The 22,064-nt window shown below is 33.5% G+C and overlaps 2 protein-coding genes across 6 annotated transcripts in view; one reads left to right on the top strand and one right to left on the bottom strand.

Annotated features, from left to right (window-relative positions):
• Positions 1-151: 151 nt before the first annotated feature.
• LOC135836842 (nicotinate phosphoribosyltransferase-like) overlaps positions 152-22,064 on the bottom strand; it is a 28,662-nt gene continuing 6,749 nt past the window's right edge. For 2 of the 3 annotated variants that reach the window (XM_065351894.1, XM_065351896.1), the window contains 9 exons: positions 4,776-4,894; positions 3,921-3,971; positions 2,836-3,029; positions 2,608-2,748; positions 1,884-2,008; positions 1,651-1,794; positions 1,329-1,465; positions 1,121-1,252; positions 152-1,045 (listed from right to left, as the gene is read on the bottom strand). In XM_065351894.1, the coding sequence (XP_065207966.1) occupies positions 968-1,045; positions 1,121-1,252; positions 1,329-1,465; positions 1,651-1,794; positions 1,884-2,008; positions 2,608-2,748; positions 2,836-3,029; positions 3,921-3,971; positions 4,776-4,894 (1,121 nt within the window). In that variant the 3' untranslated portion in view covers positions 152-967. The remainder of the gene's footprint in view (positions 1,046-1,120; positions 1,253-1,328; positions 1,466-1,650; positions 1,795-1,883; positions 2,009-2,607; positions 2,749-2,835; positions 3,030-3,920; positions 3,972-4,775; positions 4,895-22,064) is intronic. The other variant, XM_065351895.1, reaches the window with a different exon arrangement.
• On the top strand, positions 5,336-21,048 carry LOC135836840 (uncharacterized). Of its 3 annotated transcripts, none has more exons than XM_065351893.1 (2): positions 5,336-5,688; positions 8,693-12,446. In XM_065351893.1, exons 1-2 carry the CDS (start codon positions 5,673-5,675, stop codon positions 11,506-11,508), a joined length of 2,832 nt encoding a protein of 943 aa, XP_065207965.1. In that variant the 5' UTR covers positions 5,336-5,672; the 3' UTR covers positions 11,509-12,446. The 3 variants fall into 3 exon arrangements, with proteins under 3 accessions (XP_065207965.1, XP_065207962.1, XP_065207963.1); XM_065351890.1 differs by lacking the exon at positions 8,693-12,446 and adding an exon at positions 17,385-21,048 and having other exon boundaries at positions 5,349-5,688; XM_065351891.1 differs by lacking the exons at positions 5,336-5,688; positions 8,693-12,446 and adding exons at positions 13,465-13,573; positions 17,385-21,048.

Below are 22,064 nucleotides of genomic sequence, written 5' to 3'. Positions count from 1 at the left end.
AGCTTTTCAACTTTCTGATGGTCGATTTGATTTTTGATTTATTGGTCATTTCATCCATTCTAATCTCTCACGTGTTTTTTCCATCTCACATAACCCATTCGTCTGAAATGAGCATCGACGAAAAGAAAAAATTGCCATCAAACAAAACCGATTGTGCGTAAGAATTGTTTATTAAGTAAAATTCAATGATAAAATGCATGAGTAAAATAAGTACTTTTCAAACCGTAGACGTTTAAACTCAGAAGAAAAAAACAAACTGCATGGTTAAAAAAATTCAAAAAATCACAAACTTGTTCTACGGTCATGGTGGAATAATCGCACGATTCAATATTTTCCTTTAAAAGTCTATAAAAACTACGTCAAGAAAAAAAATAAAACGATCTATAAAATAAACAATAAAATAAAATCTAAGAAATAATAAAAGCTCAACAAATTATTAAATTTCAACTCATCGAAAGGGATAATAAAATTTTAACCTTATTATATTCATAATCATAAATAAATCACATCACTTAAGTACTTCGATCACTGAATAGTGAATACAATTCAGTTGAAATGCGATATGTTTACTCCAACGAGAAAAAAAATAAGTACGAAAGTTTCATTAATTTCAAACTTTTAAGGTGATTAAATGACTGAAAAAATTGTAACATTAGTAAAATGGTAACAGCGTTTGAAAAAAATAAAATAAAGTTTACATATGACAAAATATGGCAGAATTTCGATCCAATTTTCGAAAATTCTTTCTAAACAAAAAATTACGTAGGTAACTTCGAATCATTCTCTTTCTAAACCATTCCCTTTCTGCCTGGTGACTAAATATCTAAACTCTAATTAACCGACCCTTTCTGCAGCTGTACATCTTGTAAATTTTACATTTCCACTAAATCCAACGACACTGTTTGCCCAAACAAACGTTAACAGCGAATACTGCTGCTGAATGAAAGTGAAATAAGCAGTCGAATTATTACGATAAGTCGCCAATGGGGGCATTCTGCAACCACATTTCGTTGATGAAATGGTATAAATTATCGCTGACTGATACCTGCGATAAATTTTTTAAAAAATGATTAATCGAGTGAATCAGTAACAGGACGAATAATTTATTAAAATAATTTACTTTATATGGTGTAGGATTAAGATAACGTTTGTGATCTTGTCTCAGAGTTTTGAGAGAATTTCTGACACGTTGTCGAATTTCACTCAGTGATGGTAAAGGTTTACGACAAAGTTCTCCATTTTTCCAATACTCCTGAACATTAAATGAATTAGAAAAAAAACTCACGATACGAATTCAAAGAGAGACAAAGATTGAAATATAGTTTTACCTTGAGCAGTGGTTCAATTCCAGATGGTGTAGCAAAAGCTCTTTTCTGTTGATTAACAGGATGTCGACATAGTACTTTTTCGCCAACTTTCGGTGCATCTTCGTTTGAACGTTGCAGAAGATCGCATAAAGCGTACCCTGTGAAAATATGTCTCGATTAAAAATTGAAGTTATGATCACGATAACTCGAATAATATTTTACTACTTTAAAAAAAGCTAGACAGACTCTTGAATGATTGTGTGAAGCATTTCAGCCAGTACTGAGAACAATTGAAAATAATCTATTTGTATAATTTACAGCATATTCTGAGAAAAACTCTTACCATCACTTCCATACAGCCGATAAACGTCCTTTTTACCAGGCATTGTGATCTTGTGAGCATCTTGGCTTAGTTTTATGCGCGGAATGCCGTTTAATTCGACTAATTTATAAACACATCCGAGCGCTGGCTGTTTTTGGCACGTGACTGAAAAATTTTAAAAAGCGAATAAAGGTGATTAACACATTAAATATACCAAAAAATGAAATTAGCCGTATTAATGACTCAATCCATACCTAAATTCGTTCCAATACCGAAACAATCGATTTTATGGTTTTGATCGTTCAGACTCCAAATTGTTTCTTCATTGATATCGTTCGAAGCAACGATCTGTAGCTTTGCGAACCATGGTAAGTTGAACCTGAGTAAGAAAATGACAATTTTAAAAATGGGAAATAATTTCAACAAATAATATAATCATCATCAATGAACATGGCTACACAATAGGTGAAAAATAATGACTTGCTGTTTGATTTTTTGAGTAGACATTTTTATTTCGCATGGCTTTTTGAAAAACAACGTTAGCTAAAAAGAATCCAGACTCATAATGTTATTTTCGAGAATCATTATTTACTCATAAAGTGGTTTCGTGATTTTTTTTGTCCAAATGGTACATGGTACCTATTTCATCAACTTTCAAACGTTTACAATATTTGAAAAATTGTTCTCGATTTTGTAATTTTTATTTTCCATCAATTTTATAATAAATTTCAGTGATTTTGATGCCAATTTTATTGTTACTTATTTCTTTGTACAATTCTTGCAAAATTATGATTTGAATCCTTTATCGCAATTTTCAGCAAGTTTTATCATTTTAGTATTTTTAGCGATATTTAGCTTAAATCTGACGATGACGTCTCAAATAAAGAATTTCCACGTAAACCCATCACACGTCATTGACTGGAGAAAAATCCCATAATTCGTTTCTATATACTCAAATATAATAATTAAACAGCTTACTGTTTAGCAATAGTGATGAAGAGATTCCTCGAAACTGACGACAAATAAGCCAAATCTCCGCTATCGATACGAATTCCAATAGCTTGATACCCGAGATCATTCAAAGCTAGCGCAACAGCTGAAAAGTTCAATAAACCGCTCCTGAAATTGAAATATTACCGCACAAGTGAATTATCAAGTTCAACAGTAAGAAAAATAAAAAAAATTAGATATAAAAGTCGAAGATACCTGCTCACATCGTACGTATCAATCAGAGCGACAAAATTATAAGGAAATGCAACCGCAAAAGAGATCAAAGCAGTCAATTCGCCATCCGAAGCTTGTTCAGGATTACAATGCATAAGTGGAGCGACCTTCTTCCTCCATTCGATGCTTCTTTCCAACAAATCCTCCGATTCGCCCGTATTAAGATTTAACAAATTCTAAAAAAAAAGTGCAAAAAACTCGTTGATAAAATAATTGTATCAGATATGCAAACTCCCGCACATAATACGTAATTCCACGTGTTAATCTATATAGGTAACTAATTACTTAGATACATATTTACTTTTAAGTATACATATACATATAATAATTCAACCAATATGACTCTCAACTAGCACTAGTAAAATGGGCTCCCTTCAAATGATCGAATGCCACAATATTTCTAATAAAATTATAACGCAGTGAGCGTCTAAAACCTTGAAGAATTTGAGCTGCCTTTTAGCAAGGCAAGTGATACCTAAGTAATAATTGTGCACTCGCGTGAGTATATATGAAGGCTTAAGTGAGTACTACTTACCGCAGCATAATGATGTAGGTAAATATGAAAAGCAATTTAGCAAACAATCAAGGAGCATAATTATAAGAATAAAAATAAGTAGGTACTTTGAGGTACCTACCCAAAATATCCATCAAAATTATTCGATTACATAAATAATTATAGCCCAACAACATGCACCCATAAAAAGCACAGCCACAGACGAAAAAAGCACACACCAATGTCCAATACCACCCAAGCTCATACGATTGAAACGCCCAAAAAAAGATATGTAATTTTGCTATTTTACAGCTGCACTGCGCATTGAACTTCTCCCTTACCCATTTCAACAGGAAGAAAATATGATAACAATGTAGGCAAGTACATTAAATTGCTAGATATTATATAAGTAGGTAAAGTAAATGACAAATAAAGAAAAGCGTATGTGCGTAAAGGTACATCAAGTACGACCCCAGGAGAATATTATATAGGATGAAAATCTACGAGAAAAAAAATCTAATGGTGATGAAGTAATGCGCAAGTACGAGCTTAAAATTAGAAATTACCCTCATACCTGACTTCCAAAGAATATATCTTGGGCGTCTAAAACAACTCCACTGCCAATCTAATTTCAAAACAATGTTAAAAATCAAACCAAAGAAAAAAAAGTATATTAATCTACAACACAAGAGGAAAAAAAAGTAAAGAAAATCAAGGAATAAAAAAAGAATATAAAAAACAAAGCTATAAAATTTGCGTAAAATTAGCCAAGTAGGTACGTATCATAAAAGTAAAAGTACCTAGTTTTTTAAAACAAAAATAATAAATTTAAAAAAAATAAGCGAAGTGCATTCGTAAGTAATTCGTAGAATGTTTAATAAATTTGGGTTTAAAAATAAAAAAATTGAAATGTGTGATTCGATAACGCTTTCAATTTATCGATTAGTTAGGTAAATACTTTCGATCAGTTTATTTTGGCAAAAAAGTTGAATAAAAAATATGTTTAAATGCGCGAGTAAAATCATTACTTATTGCAGCGAGAAGTACACCATAGACAAATAATAACCTGAGTACCACGACGATATGAATTGGAAATGTAATTAATTAAAACCGTAACCATAAGACAGATATAAAAGAAGAGAAGTAAAACAATCCACAGCTGATTTTTCATTAAGTAGGTACACTGGTACATGTATATAAACGATTAACGATAATCATTCTAAAGAAATAATAGGTAACTATTGGACCATAGAAGTAAATGGTCTAAGAATAATAATGATTCGCCAAAAACAGTGAATAATTTCGAAGTTAGATTGTTAGAATCTAGTACAACTCGCTGATTCGAAGATTTCAGTAAATATTGTTTGAATAGTTTGAATTTGAAATAATTAGCGATACTAAGAAAGTAAAAGAGTAAAAATATACCCACCTTTGTCTTCAGTTCAGCGAAATCGGTGAAAGAATTAATAAAAGCGTGGGCATGAGTACCTTTGACAGGTATATCGAACATTTTGCCAGCCAAAACATTACTGGTGCCGTCAAAACCACCTGTAACAAAAGAATTTCCATCGCATATTTTAAACAGACGAAATATTTAACTTTTTAGGAAGTATTCAATGTTAACCAACGGAATGTAAAGAAGTGGTTGAACTAAAGGAACAGGTAGTCCGGATGTTGTCTCGCACACATACCCTTTTCATACCTTTTTCTTTCATTCTCCAACATCCAAGAAAGTGTCATACAATGGAATTAGTTGGTCTTTCTATCTCGTAAATATTGTAACGTAACATTATGCTAAAAACATAAAAGACCCCGGAAAGAAATCTCTCGACCGGTTTCTACCCTTTTGTTTGTCCTTCATCCTCGCAATTTATGGTCGCAGCCCGCGACTCTACGTGAGGCGCCGCAAGTCTGGAAAAATAACCAAAATTCTTCGAAATGATACCAGCGCCTGCGCAGTGTTCACCATACTCGTGATACTCGCGCATTTTAAACTATATACGAGTTAGGATTGCATTCCTTTAGTTTTAGTCACCTGTTACACTTTACTTTCGATCAGACTTCAGAGTCAGACGACATTTAATAAGCTTTTGATTGGCGAAGTGATGTGATATTGTTCGATGATGTACATAGAAACTTAACGATATGAATTCACTTGTTAATTTTTTACACGCGCTTGATTAATTTTGTGATATTAGAACACCATTATAGTGTCCTAATAATAACTGCGATTTTATTTAATTTTATTCGTTGACTCGATTTGTGCTCAGAACTTATTCGCTTAGTTACAGTGGAAGTGATCGTCCGAATCAAGTACAAAATACCTATGGCAAACACAACTGGTGAGTGTTTTTTTTGCATTAAGTATTCAAAGTAAGATTAATTATTATTTATTATTATCCTGTGCATACGTATTATTTCTGAATGGAGACCCAACTGCAAGCTAAGGAGTAGGGAAGATTACAATACTCGTGAAAATATTTTTTAAAAGATGATATCTGTAAAATACAGACATGTAAGGTAAAATTACGATTCCCAACTTTTTGGAGCACAAAGAAAATTCAAAGCTTACAATCCGCGTGCTCCAAGGCAGGGGGTAACATATAAAATATTTTTAAAAACACGAAGAAACTCATTTTACCTATTTGTTTTCAATTATTTTGAGTTAATTATAGCCACTTCATTAATGATCTGTCACAATCTACACAATTTTCAAATCAAAAAAATGTCGCATCAATTCTGAAATTATGTTTTCAATTTTTGGTCATTTTTCATCGTTTTTGTTGCAATTTCGTCAAATTTCAACTTTGGTTTTCTGCAGTAAATTTATCAAATCTTCATCACAGAGGCGTAGCCAAGGGGGGGGGTCGTTTAGCACAGGGCCACTGCTAAAATTTTACAATTAAAATTTCTCATTTCTCCACTGCACATGCATAATATTACGACAAACCATATAATTATGTAGTTGGGTATAGTAATGAATAAATAGGTAGGTAACAATAAGTCAATAGATATGAACTACGATCAATTCGTATCACATTCATATCGTCTGGCTACTTAAATTGTCAAATGTTACGTTTTTTGTTTATTTTAGTTATTCCTAGGTACCTGTTTTAAAATTTTCAGTCTTAAAAAAGAGATTTATTTGCCGACTTTTTTGGAACTTGATGGCGCATTTTTGAAATATTTTGCTCTCATTGCTCAAGCTGAGTACAGTTTTTTTATTTCTAAATTTTTTTGCACCTGTTCAAGGTAGGTACATAGAGCTACCTAACCCTGGAAAATATCAAATGAAATTACGAAATTGACTTCTTGTAAAAAAATCATAATTTACTGAACTGCTCACATTAAAAAAAAATTTTTTGCTTCTCAAAACATGATATTTCGAGAGCTTTTGCCTTCACTTTGTTCGGGCCTTCTTGCTTTTCTTTTCCAGACCTGAAATTTCTAAAAAAAAAAAAAATCGTTCAAAAACTGAAATTCTGAAGCATAAGTAATGAATCTCCTCCTATAAAAAAGCATTGTTCTTTTACACATCAAAATTATACCTACTTTTCAAAAGCTTTTGCCCTCGCTACGCTCCGGTTAATTGTTTTTTCTCTCATCGTTAAAAAAATTGGACCTTTCTCTGCCTTTCTCCAACAACCAACCCCCCCCCCTCTCCAGATATGCTCTGGCTACGCCAGCCACTGCTTCATCAACTTTATCGTCATGTTTCAAAAATTTTTACACCAATTTTAGATTTTTCTGTGATACTTCATGTATAATGTTGGCCAAAAATTCAGTAGTGCTATGCACTTGATTTATTTTTCGAAGTTTTCTACAATTTGTAGAATTTTATGATATTTTTACGATATTTAACAAGTTTTATCGCTTCATTCATGATACCTAACTCAGAAGTTGAGTAATTTGACAACTTTGAAATTTTATAATATTTTATACAAGTTTAGGTAAGTATTATACAAATTCCACAACAATTTTGAGAATACTTTCAGTTTCAATAATTCGGTTCACTTACGCAAGATATTTTACTTAAATTTCGAGACATTTCATCAAGTTTTGGTCGTTTCATGAACTTTTGATGTTTTCATACCACAGGCGTTTCAACGTTGTTTCAAAGAATAGTAAAAAAGTAGTGATTTTAAAAATGGGTTGTAAAATTAGTGAAAAAGTAGTTAAGTTATAATCAAAAAAGTAATGAAAAAATTCAATCACGCAACAAAAACCTTCAATAATTATTCATTGAGAAAAAAAAGTTTATTATTGATGAAATTGGCAACAGGGTTCCTTTTTTTCGATGTTCATTCGTTATGAAAGAAAAACATTATTTTTTTCACTTCTCAAAACATAAATTTTCAAAAGCTTTCACCCTCGCTCGGACCTTTTTTGTTTCTTTTTCTAAATCAACTTCCTGAAAAAAACATCATTACAATACAATTCTAAAATTTTAAAAACCCAAAAATAAACTCCTCGCATTAAAAAAAAATCATTTTTAGACATCGTGTAATTTCTCTCATTGTACCTTGTACTTGATATTCCTAGTTCTATCAGTCAAAATTATTATTCTTCATTTTTGGTTTTTCATTCGTCATTTTTGTACGCAAGTTATCCCTCCTCCCTCCCTCCCAAATTTGGAACGCGACGCCACTGTTTTTTCCGTAACTTTCTACGGCCAATTATACAAAAGGCCTCATGCATAATTTTATTTTACGTAATTTCCAACAACTTTGCTTTAAATTTATTTCGTTCAATTGTTGCAATGTTTAATCAATTTTCCGTTTTTGGTTTTTCATTCGTCATTTTTGTACCCAATTTATCTTCCCCCCCCCCCCCATTGGAGCGTAACGTCACTGTTTTTTCCGTAGGTAGCTTTCTTTCTACGATCAATTATACAAAAGGCTTACAATTTTATTTTACGTAATTTTCAACAACCAATTCATTTTAAATTTAAACATTTTTACGATGTTTAATCAATTCTCAAGTCAATTGTCAATTATTTTCTATGTACTTTCTGTATTTTTGACAAATTATAATTTTATTTTGAAAATTTTCAGACATGTTTTCAACTTTTTGGTCGTTTTTCAATACTTACTGCAATAATATTTAGAAATAGAAATACTATTCAGCGATTTGTATTCCTATTTTACCATTTTTATGAATATTTAATTCAAAAAGGGTGTTCTAACAGACAGTTGGGTGTCAGTGTCCGGTGTCCTTGTCCGGTTGTCCCTTATCTTTAATACATATTGAATCCACTAAAAACACTAGATACGTATCAAAATTTTGTTGCGAAGAAATATTTACAATAGTCTATTTTTTTTCTTTTTCCATATCGAAAAAAAACAGCTGACAGTGCCATCCCTGATGAGAATGCTTTTCTTCAACAGCAAGAGAAAGAGAATTTGACGCAAGAAAATGAAAAATTTGGTTTATACGTGTTGGAAAACTTACTCAATGACAACCTTGTGACAGATATCGGCGAAATTAATTACTCAGAAGGAGAAGATCTTCTTTCCAGCAGACAATTTCCTCTGGCAGCCATCTCAGAACCATTTTGCGACAATATAATCTTAGCTAAAATCTACGATCGTTCCTTCAGCGAGAAACAGGATTCCGAAGAAGTCGTCACAAAATCTTTCATAAACTTCATAGCGAATAAATTCAACGAATTCCTTCCTACATCCGAGTTGAAACACCGCATTCGAACGGACGGTTCGGCATGTTCCTTATGGAATAAAAATTATGGAAGGGCTAAAGGTATCAAAGAAATCATTCGAAGGCATCATCTGACAGATATTCTTCGAGAAAAGTACAAAGATGCGGTTTACATGACTTTCAGAATTGATTTAGCTGATGAAACGCTCAAAACCCTCTTGGCACAATTACCAAAGATACTGAAAGAGCTCCAAGAAGACCATTATTTCCTATTGGATATGGATGTAACGGAAGACTTGACCGGTATTTTCAACAAACAAGAAATGCGTGATTACTTGACGAAAAATTTCATCGAATTTCAAGAAAATTATAACGAGATCGTGAAGGATAACCAAAGTGTGGGAATCGATTGCTTGACATGGGTGTATTCGAACGTCAGGGTTAAAATATATAATAAATTCATTTGTCAGATGACAAGTCCGGGAGTCCGTCAGCAAATTGGGAATCACATTGTTGATTTTATCGACTGTCCAAAAAAACGATTAAGAGATACTTTCTCTTCACCTTTAGCCAAACAACATGGAGTTTTACGATTGGAGGTGACCATCTATAACTTTTCGTACTTGGATAAAGAAAAATTGTACGACCCTGTAGATGACTGTTTACAATTATTGGAGGCGAATGAAAGGTACTTGGAAAAAGCTCCCATATATTCTGTACCGATTTCGACAATGTGGAGAAAATTGACTAGCAAATTACAAAATAGTTGTTGTCTCGTAAACGGTGATGTTTTGCAATACGTGTACTGGGCAAATGGCATCACAGGAAAATTTACTGGAATACAAATCGTATTACCGACTGACCAAATACGAAGAAAAGAGCTAATCGATTACGCTTTAAGTCAATTCAGCTTCAATAATTTGGAAGTCAATTATGTAGAAATTGTCCAAGATGATAACGGCCAGAATATTAAGACTGAGAAATGTTACATTAAACGAGGACAGACGTACTCGTATTTTTCTCATTCCAACACATTTTATTCAAATATTCCGTTCGATTTAGATATACACAGCACTGGATTATGCAGAACAAAGCACGTTAATCCACAAGTCTTGAGAAACAATGGCAAGGGACGAATTCTCATAGAACCTACTTACCTGATAAAGGAAATTGATCCCAAATTCCACAAATGGACACCAGAAGACATGCCAGAAGAACAAAAAGTCGATGAAAATTTGGTACGAGTTTTCAGAGAAGGCCACTGTGAAGACTTGGACTTGACAGGGGAGTATATAATTTATGGATTCGCAGTCATAAGCACTGAAAAATTCCGTAACTACATAGTTGTAGTTCAAGCAGAAAAGCGAAATTATCCAGGGATGAAAAGCTTGTATTACATAAAAGGTGCTCGTAAATATGATTTTGTGAATCGTTGCCGTGATGAAACCCTACTGATCGAAGAAGGTTATAAAGTTACTACTGACATTAATAATGGTACGAGTATAACCAGTGTACAACTACCCGAAGAAGAAATCGGAAAAAAACCATTCGCAGAATTCAAAACGAATGGGATTGATTCATTCTGTGGAATCTCGTTTCCAAAAATTGAAGAATTATATTTCTACACTGACGAAATATTGTACTGGGATGATGCGGAATCGATGTTCGGAGAAACCATACGAACATTAATAACTTTATTCAAATTTTATAACTGGAAAACCTTGGACTCAGTTGGAAAATATTTCGTATTTGCTTTCGCAGTCACCAAAAAATCAGATTACCCTTACGTTGGAGTTTTAGCGCAAAAGAAAGGTACCGAAGTCAAACGTGTATATAAATTTCAAGGATTCGATAAATTCAAGTTCATAGATCGTTACAACGATAAAGATTCTCTGATAGAAAAAGGCTACAAAATTATTTATTTCAGAGATTTCAATATTGTATATTTACCAACGGAGGAACCTTTGGCTGAATTTGAAACAAATGGATTGACTATTTTGCCCAATGGGAACACGTTTCCGGTTACAGAAAAATTAGTATTTTATAAAGAAATGATTTTTGAAATGACTGAAGAAGAGCTAAAGAACGCATTTCAACGAGGTGATTGTCTGGATACTTACTCCAAATACGATGTATTTGCGTTTACAGTAGATACGCATTTAAACTATCCTGATGTAAGAGTATTGGCTCAGAAAATGGGCGAAACATCCATAAAAGTATGCTCAGTCAAAGGGAAATTGAGGGACAAATTTGTCCAACGGTATAAGCGTAAAATTTTGCTAGAACAAATGGGCTACAAAAAAATAACCAGCGGAGATTTGGATATCCTATTTTTAGTAATTGAAAAGCCCTTCGCTACGTTCGTAACAAAAGGAATCAACGTTTTCAACGATCGCAAATACACCCGGACAGACAATTTACAATATTGGAGATATGATGGACATGGCAACCCAATCGAAGAACGGGAGAATAATTTCGATAACCAAGAAAATGATGAAAACCAATAGAATCATATTCATTTTATACATGTATAGGTATCATTAAATCCTCCAAGAAACAGTTAAAATTATCGAATTACGAGAAAAAATGTTCAAATATCTTAAAATTGGCGAAAGTCAAAATATTAAAAAAATCTATAATCGCCTTTTCAGTAATTGTTTTACTATCTGTAATACCGACATAAATCATTTTTGTAAAAAAATCAGAAAAATGGCACGAAAATCGTTCAATTTTTTTAAAAATAATTTTGCGTTAAATAGGTACCTATTTTGTAATAAGTACTCGTAGAGTGTAAAAATTCAGATAAAAATTATTATAAAATTTTTGTTGAATGATTCTAATGATATTTCAAACCTGTAATATGAACAATATTTCCAGAATAGTTGGTACGAATTCGCGGATGTTTATTAATCAGATGCGATTATTTTTGATATATTATATTATTTTTATTTTTATACCTAATATGAAATTTTTGTTTTTTTCTGCATTAATATTACGTATTCATAATGTTTGAGCATGTTTTCATTTCAACTTTTTAAGCTGTTACCTATCAATTTTCAATATTTTCGTGATGCTGTCTCTAAGTATTGTATCTGGAATTTTTAAATACCCACCAATTAAATTTTTTTGTAATTACTTCAGCATTTATACGTTTTTCATTTTCGAAGTAACGTGACATGCTCGCTGCTCGCCACTCAGTTAATTAAAATACGTAGAATTTAAAACATTTTCCAAATATAAATTTCAGGAACCAAAGATAAAATTTCACGATTTCTCTACCAATTAAATTCTCAGGAGCATTTCATTCATTTCACCGTATTGATTTTTGATTTGATTCTGACCCACTTTTTAAGATTGAATTCGAAAATTATTTCAGGTATTCCATAACACGCAACCTTATTACCCAATAAAAATTTTTCTTGCATTCCTCTGCCCCTGCCCCTCCCGTTTTATTTACCCTTTCAAAAATTGGGGTGGGCTGAAACTTTTAGTCAAAGTACATATTCAGTCGTGGTTTTTACATCAATGCTTATACCTAGTTTTCGAGGTATTTTTGCAGTGAGCTGGAAAGTACAATTTTCATCAGCTGTTAAAAATTCGCGTTTCAAAAAAAAAACTAAGTCAGTAACAAAAAAAAACATTCACAAAATTAGTATTTTGATTAATCGACAGATTTCTTAGATCGATTGTAAAAAAAAAAACTAAAATCTATATGTATTGTATTTACCTATATAGTTCGATTTGTAACCGAGTAATCACAGCTGTCAAACTGATTTTCATTACACATATTTTGATAAATTATCGCTAGTTCGGTTTTTTTTTCTTAAAATTTCGATTCGATTTTTATTTTTCATAAATTCGTAAATCGATAGTTTTTTTTTAAATCGCTGAAACGAAAATTTCAATGAACAAAAAAAGGAAAATTACTAATCATGACTTGAGTATTTCATAAACATGAACTTGCTAACCTACCCCAGTTTTCCTACATTTGAGATAAAAATCCAGCTTATCTTCAATCTTGCTTATGAGACCAATGTAAGCAAAGTACACATGCGGATTCTTTTCAATTTTTTCCCAACAAAAATGAACCTAACTATGTGGTAGACTTAACTTCTACCTACACCTTAATCGTTTAATCAATACGAAGAATCGAAATCGAAAACATAACATTGAAGTAGCCATAAGCTAGGAATTCGTAGAATGTTCCACCTTTCACGTTCCCATAGATGATATTATTTGCAACGTTTTCAGTCTCACAACTGTTTTAAAATTTATCTGGAACGCAATTTTTCGGATGTACCTACAGGTTACATAAATTCTATCTCAGCTAAACCAGCGTGCCAAAAAGGACACATTCGTGCATTATAATGAATGCAATCATTATTCGTCCTTGGATGAAAAAAATTTCATTTTTAGCACCAAGTTGTACGGAAGTACGGAACTAAGGAGCTGCATTAACGTTCGGGTATCATTCAAAGTAACACGGCGCGGCGTGTGTTCGCGTTTCGTTATTATGTATTCGAGATTATTGTCTTCATTTGTGTGGTGTAGGATTTCATGCTTTTAAATCTCGTAAGTAATAATTAATCAATCATGTCAGCATTTTTGTTACGGTTTCATGTTTTTAAAATAAAAAATGAATCATATCATCGAAATCATCCAACGAGTTGGAGATTCGCGTATAGGTACATAATTATATATGACAAAGGAAACCAAATGATCGAGAATTCGAGAGGGAGGGGAAGAAGATATCGTAGAAGAAAAATGAAAAATCGAGCTCCTAATCTTGAACGTGTCATGCCAATAAAAAATAACACTGATCATAATTTCTTAAAACTCAACAATGCGATCAACTCATTTACATAGGATGGGCGGGCCAGATAGAAATGGCGGGAAAACTTTTCGTATGTATAGTATGTAATGTACGTCTACGTAGTAAGTACATAGTAGTACCTCTATCTACATTTATGAACTGACCGTGAGTTGCTGTGTGAAAAAAACACGTCATTCTCTTTTTAGTAACACCGAATGATTTTTTCTGTCTTGTTAACTAATAGAAGCCTTTATACACTAGAACTAGATATTATTAAAGTTCTCAAAATTTTATTGTAGTGACGTAACGAATTGTTCATAAATAGGTATACCAAGTAGGCACATATTTTTATACTTGAAAAATACTATTCGGATTTTCAACTCAGTCACCCTTCACCAAAACTCCTGAGACACAAAAATGATCGATGATTGACAAACTATCAATGGACAATGTAAGAGTAACCAAAGTAAACACCCAAAATTGGCGGTCATTTTCGTTATTTTTAATTTACGCCACACAAAGGTTAAAATTAATCATACGAAAGTATGTTGGTAGAGGTACTGGTACTGCGTAAGTCGACCATACGCTCTATAATATGTTATCAAAAGATATTAGATAACGCTTCTTTACCGTTTAGTTTCCATAATGAATGATCCGCTGAAAACTTTTGAAAAATGGTTTTTAATGCGTTGCTGTTTTTACTACTTAAAATCGTAAAATCTACTTCAAAACTTAATTTCGTGAACGCAAAAAATTACACGTTGAATTTTCAGCGACGTAGTGGACAAAAAAACGTACGTGCGAAGAAATGCGAGAAATTACAACTTGTTGCGTCAGCAAATATGTTTATTCCGCCGCGATGATCTCATCAGAATGTACTCAACTCAATAGCCCTTCTCACACCATATATAATTATAAATTAGGTAAATCACTTCAGGGCCTTCCAAAAATCTTCCTAGTTTTTGTTTCCATTACCTATGTGATTTTTAAAAATTGTTTTGGTACCTAAGTAGGCCATATCACTTTCTTCTGCACTTTGTGTTGAAACTATCAATAAATCTTTAAGTAGGTACATAAGAATTAAAATTGAGAATAATTATATGTAATTCAAAATTTACTAAAATTGATAAAATTTCAGTAGAATTATGCAAAACTTCACAAAAGTTGCTCAAAACAACGTTAAACCCCAATGAAAACTATTAAACATCACAAATCAATTCTCAAAAAAATTATTTTAAAAAAATTAAATTTTTCAAACATTGTGAAGAGTTGTACTTAGTTGTAAATTACTAATGTTAAGGCGGGGGGGGGGGCGGTGTGTGTGACTGAATGCATTGAATGTTTTATTTTAAATTTAAACAGTTTTGAAGATCGCAGAAAATTGATCTAACAGAAAAAAAACAAAAAACGGAGAATTTAAGCGGTCTTTTGAAAAATTAAGCACGTTGCTGACGATTTTTTTCATATTTAACTTGTGTATGTTGGAAGAAAATACCATATTAAAATACACATTTTGGCGGAAAATTTTGCTGTGTAGCTCTTTTCAGTTCGACAGTTCAAAGTTTTCTTTCATCAATTTCACCCCACCCCTGCAATAAAAAATTCTAAAAAAAAAATTCGAAGACCCACCTTTCCTCTACACATTTCGGGTGGTACCTAAATTCTACCTCCAATAGGTTTAGGTACTCGCGGACACAGATTTTTTTCTCGCAAACGGCAAAATCGTTTTGGGGTGAGGGCGGATTTCTGGCTCAAAAATTTTTAGAAACTGTGGCACTTCATCCACCTTACCTATACGAATATTCTTTAGACCAAAAATGCAAAAAATTAAAATTTCATCAAATTCACATAGATAGATGTACTGTACCCCGTTTTTGACACCCCCTCCCCCCCACACACACACACACACACACACACACACACACAATCAAAAAATGATTGAAAACTATTCTAAACCCACTTTAAACAATTCTGGAAGAATCCAAAAGATTTTTTTAAGTTGAAATTTTGACAAAATGTTTACCAATGCTAGGTACAGTTGGAAAGCCCATTTTCCACATACTGAGTAGACTGAATATGATTTTGGAGCCTACAACGACTCTTTAAAAATTCTAAATCCCCCCCCTTCGGAATAAAATCTGCCAATCGCGTTTACACGCACCAAGTTTATTATGTACTTACTTACATTTTTTTGAAAGTCCGAAATTTTCAAAATATACCTACATACGACTGGAGGCTCCAGAACGGTTTGAAACCGCCTCTAGGTAAATTCAGCTTTCCTATTTCATTTGGTGAAACTTTCAAAAATCTGCTAGAGACTCCCGAATTTCAACCCGGCGACCCCAACATGGTGACAATTGTCACAAACCAGTTTCTTCCTGCAATCGCTCCGCAGGAACAAGTGATAGGGTAGTAACGACTCCTCGTACACATACGTGTATGCTCTGCCGTTCATTTGCCGTGTGGAGAAGGTTGCCTACTTTTTCATTTTAAGGGGCAGAATTTAAAAAAAAAATTTGTACAGAAGCTTGGAATTTTTTGCCCCTTGAATAATTTAAATTAAAAGGATAGGCAAATTGCTGTGCACGAGCAAGTTGGACATGGACACACAATTGTCAGTGAGGAGTTAAAACTTGAAATGATTACGCCTGTTTTTAATTTATTAAAAAAAATTCAAAAATAAAGAATCGATAAAACGTGGAAATTACAAATTTTTAAAAAAATGTTTGCCCCTTAAAATAGAAAAGTAGGCAAAATGCTCAACATGAGAAATTAATGGTGTAACCTCTACACACCCCCTCTGGATATATCCAATGCCATACCATATTTCATTCTGGCGCAGGAAAATTTATTAGTCAATGACATTTTTGTAAGTTAGGGGAGGCGGGTTAAAAACGATTTGAAAACGGGGATCAAACAATAGGGTACATAGCAAATCTCAGGTCTCCGTGTGAATTCAATGGAATGTAGATTTCTTCACACTTATAGTACGTAGCTTTTTTCAACTCGCCAAAAATCTAAAAATGTAATCAACCATCTGAATTTTTTAGCTTTGTCCGATTCAAACGTTCTTCTGTCAGTTGGGATCATTCTCTTCTCAGAATTTGAACGAAAAATAAGAAAATGGTGTCATCTAGAATCGTGTTTTTCCTTCGACTATAACGCTGTTCTTAAAAGTAGTCATGAAGCAATCAATAATTCAAAAATTTGATCAGCATTAACCTCTCGGCTCTCTCCCTCCCCCCCGGAAAAGTCAGTAGTTAATTTTCAAACTTTTATCAGCCAAAATTAGTACATTTATGATTTGTTTCAAGATTTCTAACCGAACTTGAAACTTGAAAGTTGTCTCGTAATAACTCAACCTAGCTCCTCTTCCCCTCTTCAAGCAAATTTTTCAGTTGACTTCACATTACTCAGTATAACGATACTTCCAGCATTTAGCAGTTGGGTGACTTCAGATTTACTTATTTATAATTAAATAACATATTTTCATTCAAAAAATAATATTATGATGTACCATACGTACTTAATACCAAAGTAATCTTTTTTTGTTTTGTTTTGTTTTTACAGGTGTTAGCAACATCGACAGTATGGCTTCCGAGTGTCTGCGGCTCCTCGTCAAAAATTTAGGCAAAGACAAGTTGCTAACAGATATTGCCAATGTTGATTACACACGCGGCGAAGAACTTCTCTCCGAACAAAGTATTTCATCAAATGCAATTACAGAACCGTTTTGCGATAGCTTGAAGTTGGCTCAAATTTGCGAAAATTCTCAGTGGAATGAACAGTACTCTCACGAATGCCAAAACTATTTAATCGACAAGTTCTTCAAAACAACTGCTACACTGCCTAACTTCTCCACCGAACCATCCCGTGAGGCTCCTGTTCCGTTGCATTCAAACAGCCAGAGTGTGAATACAGTTTGGCAGATAATTCGAGATAAACCTGTAGTAGAAACGTTCTCCGATCCAGTTTGCGCTTTTTACGATGTTACTTTTGAAAGCGTCGAATTAAAACAACTCCTCAGAGGAAATCCGAATATTCTACAAATACTGGAAGAAAACAATTATTTTCTCGTGGAGTTACACATTTCTCAAGATTTCGCAGGCATTTTCAACAAAGCTGAAATGTGCGATCATTTGTTGAAAAATTTCGATTTCTGTTACGGTGACGAAGACAGTGAACTTCGAAACAACTGCAACGTAATTCGTAAAGAAGAAACTGGGATCGACTGCATCACTTGGACGAGTTCAAACGCCAAGATTCAAATATATAACAAATTCATTAGCCAAATGACGAATCCTGGAGCGTGCAACAAAATGGGCAACCGAATCATAGATTTCATCGATCCGTCGAATAAGCAGTTACAAAAAACTTTTTCGTCGCGCAAGGCGAAGGAACATGGAATCACCACGTTGAAATTGACTATTCACAATTATGGAAACGATGTATTTGAAAAAAAGTACGAACCTTCGTGTTTTCATTTATTGAAAACGATTAACGAAATGTACCTGAAAGAAGAAGATGCTCCTATATATTCCGTATCTCTGGCCAAAATGTGGCAAAAATTGACCAATGTTTTACAAAACAGTTGTTGCGTTGTATACGATGATAAGATTTTACAATTCGCATATTGGGGTAACAGCTGCACCGGTCAATTTACAGGAGTCCAAATCGCACTTTCCGATGATCCAGAAGTAAGAGAAGAAGAAATAAATTACGCTTTATCTCAACTCAGTTTCAATAATCTGCCAGTAAACTACTTGTACGTCATACCGGAGAAAGAACAAATCATACAAAAACGTTTCAAGAAATCCGGTGAAACTTTCTTCACTTCATCTGACAAACTTAAGCAGACTATTCCATTCGATGTGGATATTACTGGCACAGGACTTATTGAAACACATCACGTAATCCCTGAGGTTTTAAGAAAATTCAGACCATTACCTAGAATCCATTCGATTACGGAAATCAGGCCTGTGTTCCTTGTTTGTGAATCAATTTATCCTGCTCAAGGTGAATCACAGGTGGATGATCTCAGTGCTGGAGTGCAGAGTATCGCGATATCGACCGAAAAAGATGAAACACCGGTGACTGCAGAAGAAACGATCGAATCATCATCGGATCGCGTGACAAGCCCAAATCGATCAGAATCAGAGTTGGGCGATATAAGCAACTCTATGGGCACGATGTCCATCCAACACTTCGATAGCGCAGACAATCAGGCACTGGCGGAATATGCAGAAAAATTTTCTCAGGAATGGAACGAATCACGATTGAACGATTTAAACCACTCTGTCGTCCCTGTCGAAACTGAGGAAGATAACGTGACAAGTCAAAATCAATCAGAATCAGGGCTAGATGATATAAGCAACGCTATGGGCACGATGTCCATCCAACACTTCGATAGCGCAGACAATCAGGCACTGGCGGAATATGGAGAAAAATTTTCTCAGGAATGGAACGAATCACGATTGAACGATTCAAACCACTCTGTCGTCCCTGTTGAAGAAATTACTGTCGAAACTGAGGAAAATAACGTGACAAGTCAAAATCGATCAGAATCAGGGCTAGACGATATAAGCAACGCTATGGGCTCGATGTCCATTCAACACTTCGATAGCGCAGACAATCAGGCACTGGCGGAATATGGAGAAAAATTTTCTCAAGAATGGAACGAATCACGATTGAACGATTCAAACCACTCTGTCGTCCCAGTCGAAGAAATCACTCTCGAAACCGAAGAAAGCGAAATAGAAACGATCGAAGAACCCAATTTTAAATTGCTGGATTACTTCAACGAAAAAAATTGGAAAAATCTTGAAACAGCTGGTACCTATGAAATTTTTGCTTTCACCGTTAAACGCAAAGGTATCCATCCCTACGTAGGAATACTGGCTTCTAAAAAAAATGAAGATTGCAAAAGCATATACCACTTGAACGGACCTCAGAAAGATTGTTTTATACGTTGCCACAGTAAACCAGAATTTCTCACCCAGAAGAGCTATTTCGTATCGACTACAAATAATTTAAAAATTATACATCCAGCTTCGGAGAACCCATTCGCAGAATTTAAAACAAATGGTACGGAATCTTTTCAAGGTAAATCGATACCTAAAATTGAACGTATGAAATTTTACGACGATGAAGAATGGAAAAATTACGGAAACCCAATTTTAGGAGAAACTCACAACAGTCTGAAAGATTTATTTTTATGGAAAAATTGGAAAAATCTAGACCAAAATGGAGAATATCAAGTTTATGCGTTCACAGTGAATTACATCGTAAAGCACCCCTGTGTAGGTGTATTGGCCAAAGAGAAAAATTCCAACTCTAAACACGTATATTTCGTTAAAGGATTTGCTAAGCTTCGCTTCATGAAACTTTATGATGATAGAAATACACTCGAAATGATTGATCACGCCATCTACTCCTGTAATAATTTAGAAATCGTGTACTTGGAGAATGAACAGCCTGTAGCAGAATTCAAAACCAACGGAATGGATAAGTATAAAAATCATGCATTTCCCAAAGTCGAAGATATACGATTCTTCTCCATTACGAGCTCACAATACGAAGATATAGAACCAAAAATCGTCGAAGAGAAATGCTTGAGTTTTGAAGAAACACGAGATCAATTATCAACTTTATTCAGAGGACGAAAATGGAAGGATTTGAATCAGAATGGCGAATATGTCGTATACGCTTTTACCGTCACTGACGACCTCCGTTTTCCGTATGTAGGAGTGCTCGCAAGAGAGGAGAACGACGATTCGAAGCACGTGTATGTTATCAAATACTCAAATGAAAATACCGAAGATTTCAAAAAGCTCTATGATCTGAGAGAATTATTACAAGTGGAAAAATCTTACGATCTGATTAAATTCGACGAATCGGATGTGGTCTTTTTAGCGACGAAACTACCTTTGGCTAAATTCAGAACTATTGGAATGGATTCTCAAGATGGCCCGATGATCGAGGATTTATATTTTTATTGATAGGATTGAAATTGAGTTTGACGTAGACAAATGGCAAATAATATTGTTACGACTTTAATCATTTTTATTTAGGTACATTAGTATGTGTAATGTGTTTACTTTCGTCAATTTTTGTGATGATTATTATTTTAAAAATTTTCATCATGGTTTTTATAGTAACTAGAAAACCCGTTAAAACCGCGCATACTGCGCGGTTCTCCTAGAGCGTGGAAGTATAAATAAAAAATTCAAATGCGTTCCTTTTTCTCAATCTTCATTCCGTAGAAAAGAGCTCATTTGTTGACTTTTTTAGAGCTTGAATTACACATTTTTGAGAGCTATTTGCTCTTTTTCCACCTGAGAACCTTATTGTTCAAATTCAAGAAATGTTCAAAGTTTGAATCAGAAAAATGAATTCCTTCCTGCATGAAGAAACTTTTTTTTTTACTCGTACCTACTTCTCAAAGCATGAATTTTTGAAATCTTTTTGCCCCCGCTTTGCTCAGGCTCGTTTGTTTTTTTTTCAATTTTGAGTTTTTCAAAATACCTCTCAAAATACTGATTTTAGATAGCTTTTGCCCTTGCTTCGTCAGGGCTGGTTTGTTTCTGTTTTCCGCAATTGAAAAATTTTAGACTTGAAGGAGAAATCGAAATTTTTATACCTACGTTGTATGAATATTAGACAAAATTGTACCTTTCAAATGACAAAATTGTTATTTTATCTCATACTTTTTTTACTTTAAAACTCGCTGTTTCATTTCGAAAAATTGGTACATATATTTTTCCCCCCAAATGTCGTTCCAGTTTTCCATCAATTTTTTGTAAGTATATACATATTATATATTTTTAAAAAAAAATTTATGTTGAAAAAAGTTTTTTATTCGCCCCGTTTCATTACATTAGCACGAACCTTAAAGGTGAAAATAAAATCATAAATTGAAGTGATAAAATTATATTTTTGACATCCACTTGCTTGAGAAAAATCTTGGGATGTTTGAAGACATTGGAAAAGTAAAAAATTTTAAGGTAAAATTTTGCCCACCCTTCGGCTCCCATTTCTTATAAGATCGTAAGTGTTTTATAACATGTGTTTATTTGTATTATTTTTTTTAATGATTTTGATTGAAATTAAAAAATACGTTGTAAGTATACAAATTTTCTTCCAATTCCAATTTCTTTGATTTTTTTGTATTTGGTTGGAAAAAGGCAGTGCAAAAAGTACTGAAAAAGTAGTGATTTTTCAAAAAAAAAAATCTGTTAGATACCTACCATG

The sequence above is a fragment of the Planococcus citri genome, chromosome 2, assembly GCF_950023065.1.
Source record: "Planococcus citri chromosome 2, ihPlaCitr1.1, whole genome shotgun sequence".
Taxonomy (NCBI): domain Eukaryota; kingdom Metazoa; phylum Arthropoda; class Insecta; order Hemiptera; family Pseudococcidae; genus Planococcus; species Planococcus citri.
This window is presented reverse-complemented; position numbering and strand designations above follow the sequence as displayed.